Below are 19,027 nucleotides of genomic sequence, written 5' to 3' on the forward strand. Positions count from 1 at the left end.
GGGCTTTACCTGTGATAGTCTGGGCCATATCTACTACTACTTGTAGGATTTTCTATTCAAGAGCATTAGTATTTCGATATCAGGCTGTGATGCAGCCAGTCAATATAGTCTACACTATAGAAGATTTTCAGAGTTTTAGATGTTAAACCAAATCTTCACAAACTCTCAAGGAAGTAAAGGCACTGCGGTGCTTTCTTTGTAATTGCACTTATCTGCTGGGCCCAGGACAGGTTCTCTGAAATAAAAAAAAAGCATTTAAAGTTGCTGAGCCTCTCCACCTCTGTTCCTCGGATGAGGACTGGCTCATGGACCTCTGGTTTCCCTCTCCTGAAGTTTATAATCAGCTCTTGGTCTTGCTGATGTTGTTTAAGGGGTTGTTGTTATAGCACCACTCAGCCAGAATTTCACTCTCTCTCCTGTATGTTGATTTATCACCACCTATAACAGTGGTGTCATCAGCAAACTTGAATATGCCACAGAGTCATCAGCGTAAAGCAGTGTAGAGTAGGGGGCTAAGCACAAAGGTTTGTGGTGCATGTGTGCTGATGGAGATCATGGAGGAGATGTTGTTGCCAATCCAAACTGACTGGGGTCTGCAAGTCAGGAAAATGAGGATCCAATTGCACAAGGAGGTATTGAGGCCAAGGTCTTGGAGCTTATTGATTAGTTTTGAGGGAATGGTGGTATTGACTGCTGAGCTGTCAATAAAGAGTATTCTTTTTTTTTGTAATTTATTTTTTATTGAATTTCAACATCAAACAAACATTTCCATAAGATGTATTTCAGATACTGAACATATATGTCATATAATCATATTTGTCACAAATCTCCACACAATATTTATCTGAGGTATTCACTTACAGAAAGGAGAGAAAAGAAGGAACGATGGAAAGGAAACTATGTACAGAGTAGGGAGTGATCTTTTTTTTAAACAACATATTCATTGACTTGTGAGAATAAAATCAGGCCTATGAGGTGTTATGTAGTTAAACCATTTGTCCAGTATGAATAAAATTGTTCCTACTTATGATTAACAGATGCTGTTATCTTCTCCATTTTGTAATGTCCATTGTAATTTCCATCCATACATTTAAAGTTGGGCTGTCCTGTGATAACCATTTCCTGGTAAGGGAATAAAGAGTATTCTGATGTATGCTTCTTTGCTGTCTAGATGTTCCAGGTCTGCTCTGGACGTTGCGCCAGTAAGCAAATTGAAGCAAAACTCCTGCTTCTCAGGCAGGAGTTTATATGTTTCATCACCGACCTCTCAAAACACTTCATCACTGTGGATGTAAGTGCTACTGGAAGATAGTCATTGAGACAGGTCACCTTATTCTTCTTGGGTATCTGTATAATTGAAGCCTGTGGTGGGTATCTCAGACTGCTGAAGCAAGAAGTTAAAGATCTCAGTGAACACTCTAGCCAGTTGGTCAGTACAGATCTTTAGTAGTTGGTCAGGTACCCCCTCTAGGCCGGATGCTTTTTGTGGGTTCGCCCTCCTAAAAACTGCTTGCATGTTAGCCCCAGAGACTGAAATCACCCGATCATTTGGGGCTGTGGAAGTTCGTGATGGTTTCTCCATGTTTTAACAGTCAGAGAAGGCATAGAAGGCATTGAGCTCATCTGGAAGCGAGGCCCTGTTGTTGCCAATGTCACTTGATTTAACTTTATAAGTGTGATAACATTCAAGCCCTGCTACAACTTTTGAGCATCCTTATTGATTGAAGTTTAGTCCGGAATTTCCACTTTATCCGTGAGATTGCTTTCTGGAGATCGTACTTGGACCTCTTGTAACTTTATTGGCTAGACTTGAATGCCTCTGATGTGGCTATCAGCAGATTGTTGATTTCATGGTTCATCCAGGGCTTCTGATTGGGGAAGAGTCTGAATGATTTTGTAGGGACACACTTGTCTGCAGCTGTTTTAATAAAGTCCGACACAAGTATGGTGTATTCATTCAGATCCAAAGGTGAGTCCTTGAACATAGCCCAGTCCACTGATTCAAAGCGATCCTGCAGCCGCTTCTCTGCCTCCTGCGACCATCTCTTTATTGTCCTAATCTCTGGAGCTTTGCTCTTTAGCCTCTGTCTGTATGTAGGTAGGAGAAGGACAGCCAAGTGATCTGATTTACCAGAATGTAGTATGAGTGTGGAACAGTAGGCATTCCTTATTTTAGTATAACAGTGATCTATTATGTTGGGACCTCTGGTGCTACAGGTTATATGCTGATGTTAATTGTGCAGGGCTTTCTCCAAACAAGCCTGGTTGAAGTCCCCGACTATGATTTGAAATGGGTCAGAATGGACTGTTTCTTGTTTGGAGATGGCATCATGCAGAATCTCAAGTGCTTGATTATAGTCAGCTGGTGTTGATATATCCAACCTGTATAGTGAAAATATCTTGAGAAGTATCAAAAGATTCACAATTGGAGGCCATAATATAAATAACATCAGATATGCTGATGACATCGTACTAATAGCTGACTCAGAAACAAAACTTCAAGAACTACTCACTATAGTGGCAGCAGAAAGTAATTGTAGAGGCCTTTCAATCAACACCAAGAAGACAGAAAGCGTGGTCATCTCCAGAAAGACGAACATCCCACAATGTGTGATCAAAATCGGAAATAGAAACTTCAAACAAGTCACCAAATTCAAATATCTTGGCAGCCTAATAACAAGTAATGGTAGGTGTGACACAGATATCAAATACAGAATAGCAATGGCAAAAAATGAAGCTTTCCAAAAAATGAAGACCATATTAACAGACAGAAAGATGAGCACGTACACTAAAAACAGAATACTGTAGTGCTACATTTATTCTATCCTGACTTATGGAAGTGAATGCTGGACCATTTCCCCAGCAATGGAAAAGAGACTAGAGGCAGCTGAATTATGGTTCTACAGGAGAATGTTAAAAATATCATGGACCACACACTCATCAAATGAAGCAGTTCTCAGAAGAGCCCAAGCAGTTTGATCACTCATACCAACAATAAGAGAAAGACAACTCTGATTCCTAGGACACATCATGCGGAAAGATGAACTAGAAAAACTCATACTCTCTGGAAAAATTGAGGGGAGTAAACCTAGAGGAAGACCTCGGCTTATGTACATCAAAAGCATAGCCAGGTGGCTACACATCGAGGAAATGGAAGTCATCCAAAAAACGAAGGATAGATCTATATGGAAAACTGTGGTCACCAAAGTCCGCATCAGATACGGTACCTAGGCAGACAGACAGGTGTTGGTATGTAAGCTGCGGTCAGGGGTTATGGATGAGTATTCCCAAGGTAAATAGAATGGTTGGCATTTGATCGTCAAGTGTTCAAGATCGGGGGGGTACACAAGTTCAACAAAACCGCTTTTCGGAGCACCAGAAAGAGTTTATCATTGAAACACATGTCTCCACCTTTTGTTTTTTCTGAACGAGCAGTTTGGACCATTCTGTAAATTGAGAAACCTTCGGGTTTAATCCCTTCATCTGGCGTGCTGGAAGAAAGCTACTTCTTGCTCAAACATAAAGGTAACAATCTCTCATTTCCCTCCGATACAGCAATCTTGCCCTCAGATCTTCAATTTTGTTCTTCAGTGACTGAACATTTGCTAACAAGATGCTGGGTTGAGGAGGCTTCTTCCCTCTGCATTTCAGCGTGCCTTGGAGTCAATGTTCCCTTTAATTTGTGGCGAAGATAGCGGCGTGGCGAAGATAGCGGCGCGACGCGGCTCACAGTGGCCACTCTGGTGGTGATATCTGTTATCTGTCAAGCAGGGTGCTGTGCACAATCCTGATTTGATGGAGACAGACGTGAGAGCACGGAGGAACATCTGGTGAAACTTCTGAAATGCCTGCTTTGCTGCCGCTGCTACTGTGTGATCCAGAATCCCTGGAGGCTAAGGCCCCGAGTCCTCGACTTTGCTTGTTGCTCGGTGGCCGGGGCGGAGTCGAAGCGCTCGGCAGAGGATGGTGCTCGGTGTCAGAAGGCTGGTTGAAGGCTCAAAGTTTTTGGGTGGACTCAGAGTCCGCTGCGGTCGGGTGCTTCCAATGGTGCGGCATCGGCAAGCTTGCAGTGCTTGGAGGGTCATGGCAGGGAGAGTTTCTCCCTTCTACCGTCTGCGTGAGATGATGAGGCTATCAGAACTTTGAGACTTTTTATTTACCATGCCCATGGTCTGCTGTTTATCAAATTACGATATTGCTTTGCACTGTTGTAACTATATGTTATGATTATGTGGTTTTGTCAGTTTAGTCTTGGTTTGTCTTGTGTTTCTTGTGATACCATTCTGGAGGAACATTGTATCATTTCTTTAATGCATGCATTTCTTAATGACAATAAACGAGGATTGAGTGTCCTCATAATCTAATTTATAATGACCACTATGCGCAAAAGTCTTGTGCTATGCAATTTTTTTGCCCAGTGACAACATGTGTGCACTGAATTTTGTATATAGATGTATTTATTTCAACAGCTAGCAAAACACTGTCAATGAGAACTTTGATCTCCTCTGGATTTGATCGATTTGCTCATGTTCATCTGCATTCTCACAAACATGCGTAGCAGGCTTGTAACAGGTAATGAAGGATTTTCTCACCAGAGCTTTTGCACACTGTTCATATGTGATTTGTTTGCTAAATGACACTTTCCAAATATCACTCCACTTCTTCCCGCTTGCAAATTCTCCAGCAAGTTTTGCATCGCGACATACACCAGCTACTGTATTGTACATAAACATTTCTCATAGGTGCACGTTCCTGACCTCATGAGTTTTCAGTGTAGCAGTTTCATTAAGCCATTCTGCTTTAAATGAACTAGCAGTTCTTTTGCGCTCACACCAGAAGACCATAAGACAAAGGAGCAGAAGTCGGCCATTTGGCCCATCGAGTCTGCTCCGCCATTTTATCATGAGCTGATCCATTCTCCCATTTAGTCCCACTTCCCCACCTTCTCACCATAACCTTTATAGATTCACCACCCTCCAACTAAAAAAATTTCTTCGCATTTCTGTTCTGAATGGGCGCCCTTCAATCCTTAAGTCATGTCCTTTTGTACTAGACTCCCCCATCATGGGAAACAACTTTGCCACATCCACTCTGTCCATGCCTTTCAACATTCGAAATGTTTCTATGAGGTCTCCCCTCATTCTTCTAAACTCCAAGGAGTACAGTCCAAGAGCGGACAAATGTTCCTCATATGTTAACCCTCTCCTTCCTGGAATCATTCTAGTGAATCTTCTCTGTACCCTCTCCAACGTCAGCACATCCTTTCTTAAATAAGGAGACCAAAACTGCCCACAGTACTCCAAGTGAGGTCTCACCAGCGCCTTATAGAGCCTCAACATCACATCCCTGCTCCTATACTCTATATAGATATATGCCAACATTGCATTCGCCTTCTTCACTACTGACTCAACCTGGAGGTTAACCTTAAGGGTACCCTTAACGAGGACTCCCAAGTCCCGTTGCATCTCAGAACTTTGAATTCTTTCCCCATTTGAATAATGGTCTGCCCGTTTATTTCTTCTGCCAAAGTGCATAACCATACACTTTCCAACATTGTATTTCATTTGCCACTTCTTTGCCCATTCTTCCAATTTATCCAATCTATCTATCTATCTGCAGACTCTCCGTTTCCTCAGCACTACTGGCCCCTCCACCTATCTTCGTATCGTCAGCAAACTTAGCCACAAAGCCATTCCATAATCCAAATCGTTGATGTACAATGTAAAAAGAAACAGCCCCAACATGGGCCCCTGTGGAATACCACTGGTAACTGGCAGCCAACCAGAATAGGATCCCTTTATTCCCACTCTCTGTTTCCTGCCAATCAGCCAACGTATCCACGTATGTAACTTTCCCGTAATTCCATGGGCTCTTATCTTGTTAAGTAGCCTCATGTGTGGCACCTTGTCAAAGGCCTTCTGAAAATCCAAATATACAACATCCACTGCATCTCCCTTGTCTAGCCTACTGGTAATTTCCTCAAAAAATTGTAATAGGGTTGTCAGGCAGGATTTTCCTTTAAGGAATCCATGCTGAGTTCTGCCTATCTTGTCCAGATACTCTGTAACCTCATCTTTGACAATCGACTCCAACAACTTCCCAACCACCGATGTCAAGCTAACATGTCTATAATTTCCGTTTTGCTTCCTTGTCCCCTTCTTAAATAGCGGAGTGACATTTGCAATCTTCCAGTCCTCCGGAACCATGGCAGAATCTATTGACTTTTGAAAGATCATTGCTAATGCCTCCGCAATCTCCACAGCTACTTCCTTCAGAACACGTGGGTGCATTCCATCTGGTCCGGGAGATTTATCTACCTTTAGACTATTCAGCTTCCTGAGTACTTTCTCTCTCGTAATTGTGACTGCGCACACTTCTCTTGCCTGCCACCCTTGGGTGTCCGGTATACTGCTGCTGTCTTCCTCAATGAAGACTGATGCAAAATACTCGTTCAGTTCCTTTGCCATCTCCTTATCTCCCATTACAATTTCCAGCATCATTTTCTATTGGTCCTATATCTACTCTCACCTGTCTTTACCCTTTATATACTTGAAAAAGCTTTTAGTATCCTCTTTGATATTATTTGCTAGCTTCCTTTCATAGTTAATCTTTTCCCTTTTAATGACCTTCTTAGTTTCCTTTTGTAAGGTTTTAAAAACTTGCCAATCCTCTGTCTTCCCACTAATTTTTGCTTCCTTGTATGCCCTCTCCTTTGCTTTAACTTTGACTTCTCTTGTCAACCATGGTTGCATCGTTTTTCCATTCGAGAATTTCTTCTTTTTTGGAATATACCTGTCTTGCACCTTCCTCACTTCTCGCATAAACTCCAGCCACTGCTGCTATGCTGTCTTTCCCGCCAGTGTCCCTTTCCAGTCAACTTTGGCCAGTTCCTCTCTCATGCCACTGTAATTTCCTTTACTCCACTGAAATACCGACACATCAGATTTCGGCTTCTCTTTTTCAAATTCCACAGTGAACTCAATCATGTTATGATCACTGCCTCCTAAGGGTTCCTTCACCTCAATCTCTCTAATCACCTCCGGTTCATTACACAATACCCAATCCAGTACAGCCGATCCCCTGGTGGGCTTAACAACAAGCTGTTCTAAAAAGCCATCTCGCAGACATTCTACAAATTCTCTCTCTTGAGATCCAGTGCCGACATGATTTTCCCAATCCACTCGCATGTTAAAATCCCCCACAATTATCATAACACTGCCCTTCTGACAAGCCTTTTCTATTTCCAGTTGTAATTTGTAGTCCACATCCCTGCAGCTGTTTGGAGGCCTATAAATAACTGCCATCAGGATCCTTTTACCCCTGCAATTTCTTAGCACAACCCATAAAGATTCTGCACCTTCCGATCCTATATCGCCTCTTTCTAATGATTTAATATCATTTCTTACCAGTAAAGCCACGCCTCCCCCTCTGCCTGCCTTCCTATCCTTCCGATACACCGTGTATCCTTGGACGTTCAGCTCCCAGAGACATGCATCCTCTAGCCAGGTCTCAGTGATGGCCACAATATCATACCTGCCAATCTGTAGCTGTACGACAAGATCATCCACCTTATTCCTTATGCTGCGTGCATTTAAGTATAACACCTTAAGACCAGTATTTGGTACTTTTCGCTTTGATTTCACTATAACTTTATTGTACTGCAACTCATTCCAATGGTTACAAATTTGCCCCATCACCTGTCTGTCTTTCCTGACATCTTTACTGCTCACTATCTTAGATTTATTTGTTTTCCCCTTCTTCCGTTCTGTCATTCCGGTTCCCATCCCCCTGCCAAATTAGTTTAAACCCTCCCTAACAGCTCTATTAAACTTTCCCGCCAGGATATTGGTCCCCTTCGGGTTCAGGTGTAACCTGTCCTTTTTGAACAGGTCATACTTCTCCCAGAAGAGATCCCAATTATCCAAGAATCTGAAGCCCTGCCCCCTGCACCAGTCTCTCAGCCACGCATTCATCTGCCTGATCCTACTATTCTTGCCCTCGCTAGCACGTGGCACAGGTAGCAATCCCGAGATTACTACCCTGGAGGTCCTGCTTCTCAGCTTCCTTCCTAACTCCTGGAAATCTCTTTTCAGGACCTCCTCCTTTGTCCTATCTATGTCATTGCTTTGCTTCTTTGGAATTCAACATAGTGAATGAATAATTCCTTCAATAAAAAACAGTATCAATAAGCCAGTTCGCAAGCTCCACGTTGTCAACACTGTCTGCATCAGAAACTGGAAAAGGAAATGTACACTCATGGAATATATTTAACATGCCAATGAGATAGATGGTGACAACCTTTTGTGCGCAGTTTAAATTCCTTTGTGCACTAGTAGCAAAGGATGAGAGCACGCGCACATCTTAGAGGGAACATTGCTTCATTGCTTGAAGATTCCCCTCCCAGCACTTCCACATCTCGCTTCCAGCCATGGCAGTGAACCTTCATCCACTTAAAGGTGCTGTACCTGCTTGGTCTGCCGAGTCTTTCGGAAGATCATGAAATCTGTTGATAATTAGGTTGATTAAAAGTACATTGTTTAAAGATTGCATCTATTCACTATGAGAGTTTTGTAAATATTAATAGAACATAGAATAGTACAGCACAGTACAGGCCCTTCAGCCCACAATGTTGTGCCAACCCTCAAACCCTGCCTCCCATATAAGCCCCCACCTTAAATTCCTCCATATACCTGTCTAGTCTTAAACTTCACTAGTATATCTGCCTCCACCACTGACTCAGGCAGTGCATTCCACGCACAAACCACTCTCTGAGTAAAAAACCTTCCTCTATATCCCCCTTGAACTTTCCACCCCTTACCTTAAAGCCATGTCCTCTTGTATTGAGCAGTGGTGCCCTGGGGAAGAGGCGCTGGCTATCCACTCTATCTATTCCTCTTATTATCTTGTACACCTCTATCATGTCTCCTCTCATCCTCCTTCTCTCCAGAGTAAAGCCCTAGCTCCCTTAATCTCTGATCATAATGCATACTTTCTAAACCAGGCAGCATCCTGGTAAATCTCCTCTGTACCCTTTCCAATGCTTCCACATCCTTCCTATAGTGAGGCAACCAGAACTGGACACAGTACTCCAAGTGTGGCCTAACCAGAGTTTTATAGAGCTGCATGATTACATCGCGACTTTTAAACTCTATCCCTCGACTTATGAAAGCTAACACCCCATAAGCTTTCTTAACTACCCTATCCACCTGTGAGGCAACTTTCAGGGATCTGTGGACATGTACCCTGAGATCCCTGTGCTCCTCCACACTACCAAGTATCCTGCCATTTACTTTGTACGCTGCCTTGGAGTTTGTCCTTCCAAAGTGTACCACCTCACACTTCTCCGGGTTGAACTCCATCTGCCACTTCTCAGCCCACTTCTGCATCCTATCAATGTCTCTCTGCAATCTTTGACGATCCTATACACTATCTACAACACCACCAACCTTTGTGTTGTCTGCAAACTTGCCAACCCACCCTTCTACGCCCACATCCAGGTCGTTAATAAAAATCACGAAAAGTAGAGGTCCCAGAACAGATCCTTGTGGGACACCACTAGTCACAATCCTCCAATCTGAATGTACTCCCTCCACCACGACCCTCTGCCTTCTGCAGGCAAGCCAATTCTGAATCCACCTGGCCAAACTTCCCTGGATCCCATGCCTTCTAACTTTCTGAATAAGCCTACAGTGTGGAACCTTGTCGAATGCTTTACTAAAATCCATATAGATCACATCCACTGCACTACCCTCATCTATATGCCTGGTGACCTCCTCAAAGAACTCTATCAGGCTTGTTAGACACAATCTGCCCTTCACAAAGCCACGCTGACTGTCCCTGAGATAATGGCATCTGAGAGTTTTTTATTTTGTTATCATTTACCGTAGGGCTCTTCTGAAGCCAAGCTTATCTTGGGAGCCCTTGTAACTAACAGTTTCACTGTAACATTGTCCTGGCAAGTCAGAACTGCAAACAATTTCATAAACGCATGAGATTCTGAAGATACACACAAAATGCTGGTGGAACGCAGCAGGCCAGGCAGCATCTCTAGGATGACCCTTGGCCCAAAACGTCGACTGTACCTCTTCCTAGAGATCCTGCCTAGCCTGCTGCGTTCCACCAGCATTTTGTGTGTGTTGCTTGAAATTCCAACAGCTGCAGATTTCCTCGTGTTTGTGAGATTCTGAACATGTTGGAAATCTGGAGTAACACACACAAAATGCTGGATGAACTCAGCTGATCAGGCAACAGTCTTGATGAAGGGTCTCAGCCTGAAACATCAGCTGTTTATTTCTCTCCTTCATTGCTGCCTGACCTGCTGAGTTCCTCTAGCATTCTTTGTGTGTTACTAGAACTAATTTCAGTTTTGCTATGAAGTAATTAAATTTTGTTTGTTGTCTTCTGTCTTCAGGAACCCGTGAAACCTGAGGAAGGTAAAGAGATGGTCACCAAGATCTGTGCATATGGCTACATGGAATGTTCAGCAAAAACTAAAGATGGTGTGAGAGAAGTTTTTGAAATGGCCACACGGGCTGCCCTGCAAGCTAAGCGCCCAAGGCATAAGGCGTTTTGCAGCGTTCTATAAGACAAATGCAAGACAAGTGCATCCGACCATATATTTACAGTCACTTGATTTTAAAAAAAATCTTGAATTGATGTTTGTTAAATCTAGTACGATAGTGTCTTGATTATACTGGGCTCTCATTTTATCTATATACTGTTCCTGACATCTGAGTTTGCTACCAATATTTAAAAGCCAACAACGGTTGTTTTTTCCTAGTTAAGTGGTGTACTGATGTTTAACTATGGTCATTTTTACAATATGCATGTATTCATCTAAACTTTGGTTAAACATTGCTATAGCTTTTTAACTTATCTACTTTACATAATTAACAGGTGCAGCCTTACTGGTAGGTAAAAAACCGCACTCAATCAGCTTGTATTTCTTGACACAGAACCAAACTAAGAAATTAGTTTACCATCACTGTTTATAGATGTAGCTTGATTCAACTTTTGTACAATTGGATTTCTTAATGCTAATACTGTAATTGAAATTTTTAAATGTATTGGGTTAAAAATAATGCAAGTTGAATTCCTTTATGTAAAGGCTTGGTGATCTCTGAAACAGATGATTGATTTAAGCCAAATTTGGCCGGGGTAGAATGTAGATGTTTGTGAGGGTGGGGAGGGGGGCATTGGGTTGATGTTCAGAGAAATGAATTCTGTCTCTGTACCAGGGTACTTGTGTCCTTACTGATTAAAAATGAGGTCCTGTTCAGCTTGTAAAACAGAGCTAGGCAGCCCTTCAATAAATGAATGTATGTGGTCATCAGCACCATCCATTCAATGCCTTCTATTTATCATATGTTGGTATATGCAATGCTTGCCTTTTATGCTTTTGTTTAACATTGAAGATACCTTTTGAGGTGCTGAATGTGCCTCACCTGCAGTCCCCAGTCCCCTAGGTTTTTTTTTGCCTGTGTCAGTAAATAGTTATCAGCAATACTAATAGCAAAATAAAAGTCAATTTTTTTAAATGCACCTGTCTAAGCCTATTCTTTACATAAGACAGGACATAAAACATAGACAACACACATTAAAGTTGCTGGTGAACGCAGCAGGCCAGGCAGCATCTCTAGGAAGAGGTAAGAGGTACAGTTGACATTTCAGGCTGAGACCCTTCGTCAGGACTAACTGAAGGAAGAGTTGTAAGAGATTTGAAAGTGTGAGAGGGAGGGGGAGATCCAGAATGATAGGAGAAGACAGGAGGGGGAGGGATGGAGCCAAGAGCTGGACAGGTGATTGGCAAAGGGGATATGAGAGGATCATAGGACAGGAGGTCCGGGGAGAAAGACAAGGGGGGGGAAACAGAGGATGGGCAAGGGGTATAGTCAGAGGGACAGAGGGAGAAAAAGGAGAGTGAGAGAAGGAATGTGTGTATAAAAATAAATAACGGATGGGGTACGAGGGGGAGGTGGGGCATTAGCGGAAGTTAGAGAAGTCGATGTTCATGCCATCAGGTTGGAGACTACCCAGACGGAATATAAGGTGTTGTTCCTCCAACCTGAGTGTGGCTTCATCTTTACAGTAGAGGAGGCCGTGGATAGACATATCAGAATGGGAATGGGATGTGGAATTAAAATGTGTGGCCACTGGGAGATCCTGCTTTCTCTGGCGGACAGAGCGTAGGTGTTCAGCAAAGCGGTCTCCCAGTGCGTCAGGTCTCGCCAATATATAGAAGGCCACATCGAGAGCACCGGACGCAGGATATCACCCCAGCCAACTCACAGGTGAGGTGTCGCCTCACCTGGAAGGACTGTTCGGGGCCCTGAATGGTGGTAAGGGGGAAGTGTAAGGGCATGTGTAGCACTTGTTCCGCTTACAAGAAAAAGTGCCAGGAAAGAGATCAGTGGGGAGGGATGGGGGGGACGAATGGACAAGGGAGGACAATGGACAATGGCCTGCTGCGTTCACCAGCAACTTCGATGTGTGTTGCTTGAATTTCCAGCATCTGCAGAATTCCTGTTTGCGTACATAAAACATAGGAGCAGAATTTGGCAATTCAGTCCATTGAGTCTTCTATGCCATTCCATCATGGCTTATTTATTATCCCTCTCAACCCTATTTTCCTGCCTTCTCCCTGAAACCTTCAACACCTTGACTAATCAAGAGCCTATCAACCTCTGCTGTAATTATACTCAATGTCATGTCTTCCACAACCGTATGTGGCAATGAATTCCACTGATTCACCACCTTCTGGCTAAAGAACATCTTCCTCACCTCTGTTCCAAATGGATGTCCCTCTATTCTGAGGCTGTGCTCCCTGGTCCTAGTCTCCCTCACCATAGGAAATATCCTCCCCACATCCACTTTATCTCAGCCTTTCAACATTTGATAGGTTTTATTCTTCTGAACTCCAGCAATACAGGCCCAGAGCCATCAAATGCTGCTCATACATTAACACTTCCATTCCTGGGATCATTTTTGTGAATTTCCTCTAGACCCTCTGCAATGTCAGCACATCTTTTCTTAGATAAGGGGGCAAAACTGCTCACAGTAGAGTGTGGCCTTATAAAAACTCAGTATGATGTCCTTGCTTTTACATTCTAATCCTCTCGCAATGAATACTAACATTGCATTTGCCTTCCTTACTATCAACTCAACCTGCACCTTCACTGGAAGTACTGCAGTGGTTCATCACCACCTTTAAAGGATGGGCAGTAGAGAGAGAGAGTAATTTAATTTTCACGTGTACATTGAAACATACAGTGAAACACATTGTATCAGTGACCAGTACACACGAAGGATGGCCCGCAAGTGTCTCCATGCTTCCGGTGCCAACATAGCATGTCCTCAACTTACTAACCCTAACCCTAACCCAAATCCATACGTCTTTGGAATATGGAAGGAAAGCAGAGCACTCAGAGGAAACCCACACAGTCAGAGACAGCGGCAGGAATCGAACCCTGATAAAAGCTGGCCAATTAACCTACTAACCGTACGCCTTTGGACTGTGGGTGGAAACCCCATGGTCACAGGGAGGGCAAACTCCTTTCAGACGCCGAATGAATTGAATTGCAACTCGGCCCCAAGCTGTAACAGTGTTTTGCTAACCGATACGCTATGGCGGCGCTCCAGTATGAGCCACTGGTTTCCAGAATTTGCTCAAATGTGTGGTCAGCTCCCCTAATGTCTTTGACTCCTACTTTCTGAGAACAAAGTTCAAATTTCAAAATAAACTTATTATCAAAGTAAATATATGTCACCATATACAACCCTGAGATTCATTTTCTTGTGGGCAATCACAATAAATACAAGAAACACAATAGAATCAATGAAAAATCTCACCAACAGGACAGACCAATGTGAAATAAACAAACAAACGAATAAATAAGGAGGAAATAAAGAACATGAGATGAAGAGTCCTTGAAGGTGAGTCTAGAGGTTATGGGAACTCTTCAGTGATGGGGCGAGTGAAGTTATTTTCTCAGATTCTGGAGCCTGATGGTTGAGGGATGATAACTGTTTCTCAGCCTGGTAGTGTGGATCCTGAGGCTGCCGTACCTTCTTTCTGATGGCAGCATGGACTGGATGGTGGGGGCCCTTGATACATCCTGCTTTCCTGCAACAGCAGTCTGCATAGATGTGCACAATGGTGGGGAGGGCTTTAACGTGAGGATGGACGAACCATTTCCACTTTTTAATAGCATTTTCTGTACACCGGCATTGGTGTTATCATGCCAGGGCATGATGCAACCAGTGAATATACTCTGCACCATACATCTATAGAAATGTGTCAGAGTTTTAGATGACATGCTGAATCTTCACAAACTTCTAAGAAAGTAAAGGTGTTGCCATGCTTTCTTCATAATTACACTTACATGCTGGGTCCTTGACAGATCCTCTGACATGAGAACACCTGTGATCCTCCCTATGAGGACTGGCTCATGGCCTCCGGATTCCTCCTCCTGAAGTCAATTATCTTTTCGTTGGTCGTGCTGACATTGAGTTGCAACATGCTTGTTAAAAAGTCTATTACCTGCAGGAAAGATATCATTAAGATTGAAAGAGTTTGAAAAATTTACAAGAATGTTGCAGGGACTTGACCTGAGTTACAGGGAGATCAGGAGATTTGACAGATATATACAAAATTATGAGGAGTATTAAGTGGAGGTTGATAGGTTCTTGATTATGATTATGGAGCTTAAGGTAAAGGAACCCTTAGGAAACAGTGATCATAATATTATAAAATTCACGTTGCAATTTGAGAGGGGGAAACTAAAGTCAGATGTATCAGATTACCATAAGACATAGAAGCAGAATTAGGTCACCTGGCCCATCGAGGCTGATCCTTTTTTTTCTCCTCCTCAACCCCTGTTCCCGGTCTTCTCCCCATAACTTTTGATACCATGTCCAATTAAGAGCCTATCAATCTCTGCCTTAAATACACCCAACGACCTGGCCTTCACAGCTGCAAGTGGCAACAAATTCGCCACCCTTTGGCTAAAGAAATTTCTCCACATCTCTGTTTTGAAAGGTCGCCCCTCTATCCTGAGGCTATACCCTCTTGTCCTAGACTCTCCCACCGTAGGAAAAATCCTTTCCATATTTACTCTGTCTAGGCCTTTCAACATTCGAAAGGTTTCAATGATATTCCCCACCCCGCCCACATCCTTCTGAATTCCAGTGAGTACAGACCCAGAGCCATCAAAGTTCCTTGTATGATAACCCTTTCACTCCTGGAATCATCCTTGTGAACCTCCAATGGACCCTCTCCAATGCCAGCACATCTTTTATAAGATGAGGGGCCCCAAACTGTTCACAATAATCAAGGTGAGGCCTCACCAGTGCCGTATAAAGCCTTCACATCCTTGCTGTTGTATTCTAGACCTCTTGAAATGAATGCTAATATGGCATTTGCCTTCCTCACCACCAACTCAACCTGCAAGTTAACTTTCAGTGTGTTCTGCACAAGGACTCTCAAGTCCCTCTGCATTTCAGATTCCTGGATTTTCACCCCATTTACAAAATAGTCCACATATTTATTTCTACTACCAAAGTGCATGACTATGCATTTTCCGACATTGTATTTCATTTGCCACTTTCTTACCCATTCTCCTAATCTGTTTAAGTCCTTCTGCATCCTACCTGTTTCCTCAACACTGCCTGCTCCTCCATCAATCTTCATATCATCTGGGAATCAAGGGTTATGAGGACTGGGTATTGATAGTAGATGATCAGCCATGATCTCAGAATGGCGGTGCATGCTCGAAGGGCCAAATGGTCTACTTCTGCACCTATTGTCTATTGTCTATTGTCTAACTTGGCAACAAAGCCATCTATTCCATTAACTAAATCATTTATATACAGTATAAAAAGAAGTGGTCCCAACACTGACCCCTGCAGAACACCACTAGTCACTGGCAGGCAACCAGAAAAGGATCCTTTTATTCCCACTCACTGCCTCCTGCCAATCAACTAATGCTCTAGCCATGTTAGTAACTTTCCTGTAATACCATGCCTCTTAACTTGGTAAGCTTCCTCATTTGTGGCACCTTCTCAAAGGTCTTCTGAAAGTCAAAATATACAACATCCGTTGCATCCCCTTTATCTATCCTACTTGTAATCTTCTCAAAGAATTCTAACAGGTTCGTCAGGCAGGATTTTCCATGAAGGAAACCATGCTGACATTGTACTATCTCGTCCTGTGTCACCAAGTACTCCATCGTTACTGTGGAGTAAAGGGAATTACAGAGGTGTGAGAGAGGAGCTGGCCAAAGTTGATTGGAAGGGAATACTAGCAGGATATACAGCAGAGCAGCATTGGCTGGAATTTCTGGGAGCAATTCAAAAGGTGCAGGATAGATACATCCCAAAGGTAGCTAAGTATTCTAAATGCAGGATGACACAACCATGTCTGACAAGGAAAATCAAAGCCAACATAAAAATAAAAGAGACGCCATATAATAGAGCAAAAACTAGAGGATTGGGAAATTCTTAAAAAACCAACAGAATGCAACTAAAAAAGCCATAAGGAGGAAAAAGATGAAATATGAAGGTAAGCTAATCAAATAATATAAAAATGATACCAAGAGTTCAGGTATATAAAGAGTAAACGAGAGGCAAGTGTAGATATTGGACCACTGAAAAATAACACTAGAGAAATAGTAATAGGGGACAAGGAAATGTCAGACAAACTGAATAAGTATATTACATAGAAACATAGAACAGTACAGCACAGTACAGGCCCTTCAGCCCACAATATTGTGCTGACCCTTAAATCCTGCCTCCCATATAGCCCCCCACCACCTTAAATTCCTCCATATACCTGTCCAGTAGTCTCTTAAATTTCAATATTGCATCAGTCTTCACTGTGGAAGACACAAGTTGTATGCCAGAATTTCGAGAGTGTCAAGGGGCAGAAGTGAGTGCTGTTGCTATTAATAAGGAGATGGTGCTTGGGAAACTGAAAAATCTGAAGGTCTGATGGACTACACCCCAGGGTTCTGAAAGAGGGGCTGAAGAGATTGTGAAGGCATTCGTAATGATCTTTCAAGAATCAATAGATTCTGGCATGGAGGACTGGAAAATTACATATGTCACACAATCTTCAAGAAGGGAGAGAGGCCAAAGAAAGGAAATTAAAAGCCAGTTAGTCTAACCTGAGTGGTTGGAAGGATGTTGGATTCATATGTTAAGGATATGGTTTCAGGGTGATTTGGAGGAACATGACAAAGTAGGTTGTAGTCAGCATGGTTTCCTTAAGGGAAAAATCTTGTCTGACAAGTCTGTTGGAATTCTTTGAAGAAGTAACAAGTACAAAGTTTGTAGGTTAAACAAAGGAGAATTGATGGATGTTGTGTACTTGGATTTTCAGAAGGCTTTTGACAAGGTGCCATGTATGAGGTTGACAAACAAGATAAGACCCTGAGTCTTACAGGAAAAATACTAGCATGAATAGAGCATTGCCTGATTGGAAAGAATGAGAATAACGGGAGCCTTTTTAGATTGGCTGTCGGTTACTAGTGTTCTTCCACAGGTGTCTGTGTTGGGACCACTTCTTTTACATTTTATGTCAATGATTTGGATGATGAAATTGATGGCTTTGTGGCCAAATTTGCAGACAATATGAAGATAGGTGGAGGGCGGGTAGTATAGAGGAAGCAGAGAGAAGCTGCAAAAGGAATTGGACGTATTGGGAGAATGGTAAAGAAGTGGCAGATGGAATATAGTGTAGAGATGTGTATGGTCATGCACTTTGATAGATGAAATAAAAGCATAGACTATTCTCTAAGCAGGGAGAAAATTCAAAAATCCGAGTGCAAAGGGACTTGGAAGTCCTGGTGCAGGATTCCCTAAGGGTTAATTTGCAATTTGAAGCTGTGATTGGGAGAAGCTACGATGGGGCTCGACAGCGACTCCTTCAACCTAATTTGCAGAAACAGCTTAATTTCTACCTTTAATGTCTCTCTTTTTCCTTTTCAAGATGGATGAGCTTCTGTTGAAGATCATGACCCAGAGTTACACCCAAACTTCGATTCTTTGCGGCAGTGGGAGCTGCTCCTGGGTTCATCGACTGGCTGCTTATCGATATCCCAAGGAAGCGGCCCAGAAGATGAGCATGTCTCCAGGATTCCAAGGCTTCGTGGCCCTATGGACAAACTGATTCTATGCTGGTGCCACTGGCTGAAGCTTTGCGAGGAAGAAAGGGAACATCAGGAACAGCAGATCGGCTGTCGGAGGCTCTGTACTCGGTGAATCGTTGATGGGGAAGCTGGAGAACTAGGAAAATAAAATCATGTGGCAGACTTCAACACTGCAAATCAGTGCATTGTTTGTTGTCTCTCCTCTTGTTGTGAAAGGGGGACACCTCTCTGTCCCTTCATTAGGGAGAGAGAGACTGTGGTATGCTGAATTGTTGGGTGAATGATTAGTTGTATTGTAGATCACTTTTTTTCTGGGGGGCTTTGCTGTAGATTGCTTGGTGGGTAGAGGGTGCTAATGACTTTTTTTGCTGAAGTAAGTGGGGGAGGGGATAATTGTTACTTTGCTGCTGCTTGTGTATGGAAGGGGGAGTAAGGCGGGGCTTTGGGGTTCTAAAGTTTTTACTGTTGCTCATTGTTTGTGTTACTCTTCTGTTTTTGCAGATGTCTGCGGAGAGCAAGAATTTCAGGTTGTATATTGTATACATTCTCTGATTCTTCAAACTTCTGAAGATGGCAAGACTCTGTGCAGTAGTTGAAGTCCGAGGTGTAAATGGTGAAGAGAAAGGGGGACTGTCTTGTCTCAGACTTCAACTACTGCACAGAGTCTTGCCAGCTTCATAAGTTTTCTGATGACTCTGCCATAGTTGGATACATCAGCGAGGGAGATGAGGCTGAGTACAGGGCTACGGTAGGAAACTTTGTCACATGGTGTGAGCAGAATTATCTGCAGCTTAATGTGAAAAAGACTAAGGAGCTGGTGGTGGACCTGAGGAGGGCTAAGGCACCGGTGACCCCTGTTTCCATCCAGGGGGTCAGTGTGG

General features: G+C 43.0%; 1 protein-coding gene across 3 annotated transcripts in view; it reads left to right on the forward strand.

Moving 5' to 3' along the window:
* Positions 1–11,529, forward strand: part of LOC134356688 (transforming protein RhoA) — a 129,325-nt gene extending 117,796 nt beyond the window's left edge. For all 3 annotated transcript variants that reach the window (XM_063067725.1, XM_063067724.1, XM_063067723.1), the window contains one exon: positions 10,412–11,529. In XM_063067725.1, coding sequence (XP_062923795.1) covers positions 10,412–10,585 — 174 coding nt within the window. In that variant the 3' untranslated portion in view covers positions 10,586–11,529. The remainder of the gene's footprint in view (positions 1–10,411) is intronic.
* The last annotated feature ends 7,498 nt before the right edge of the window (positions 11,530–19,027 follow it).

Source organism: Mobula hypostoma, chromosome 15 (assembly GCF_963921235.1).
Source record: "Mobula hypostoma chromosome 15, sMobHyp1.1, whole genome shotgun sequence".
Lineage (NCBI taxonomy): Eukaryota > Metazoa > Chordata > Chondrichthyes > Myliobatiformes > Myliobatidae > Mobula > Mobula hypostoma.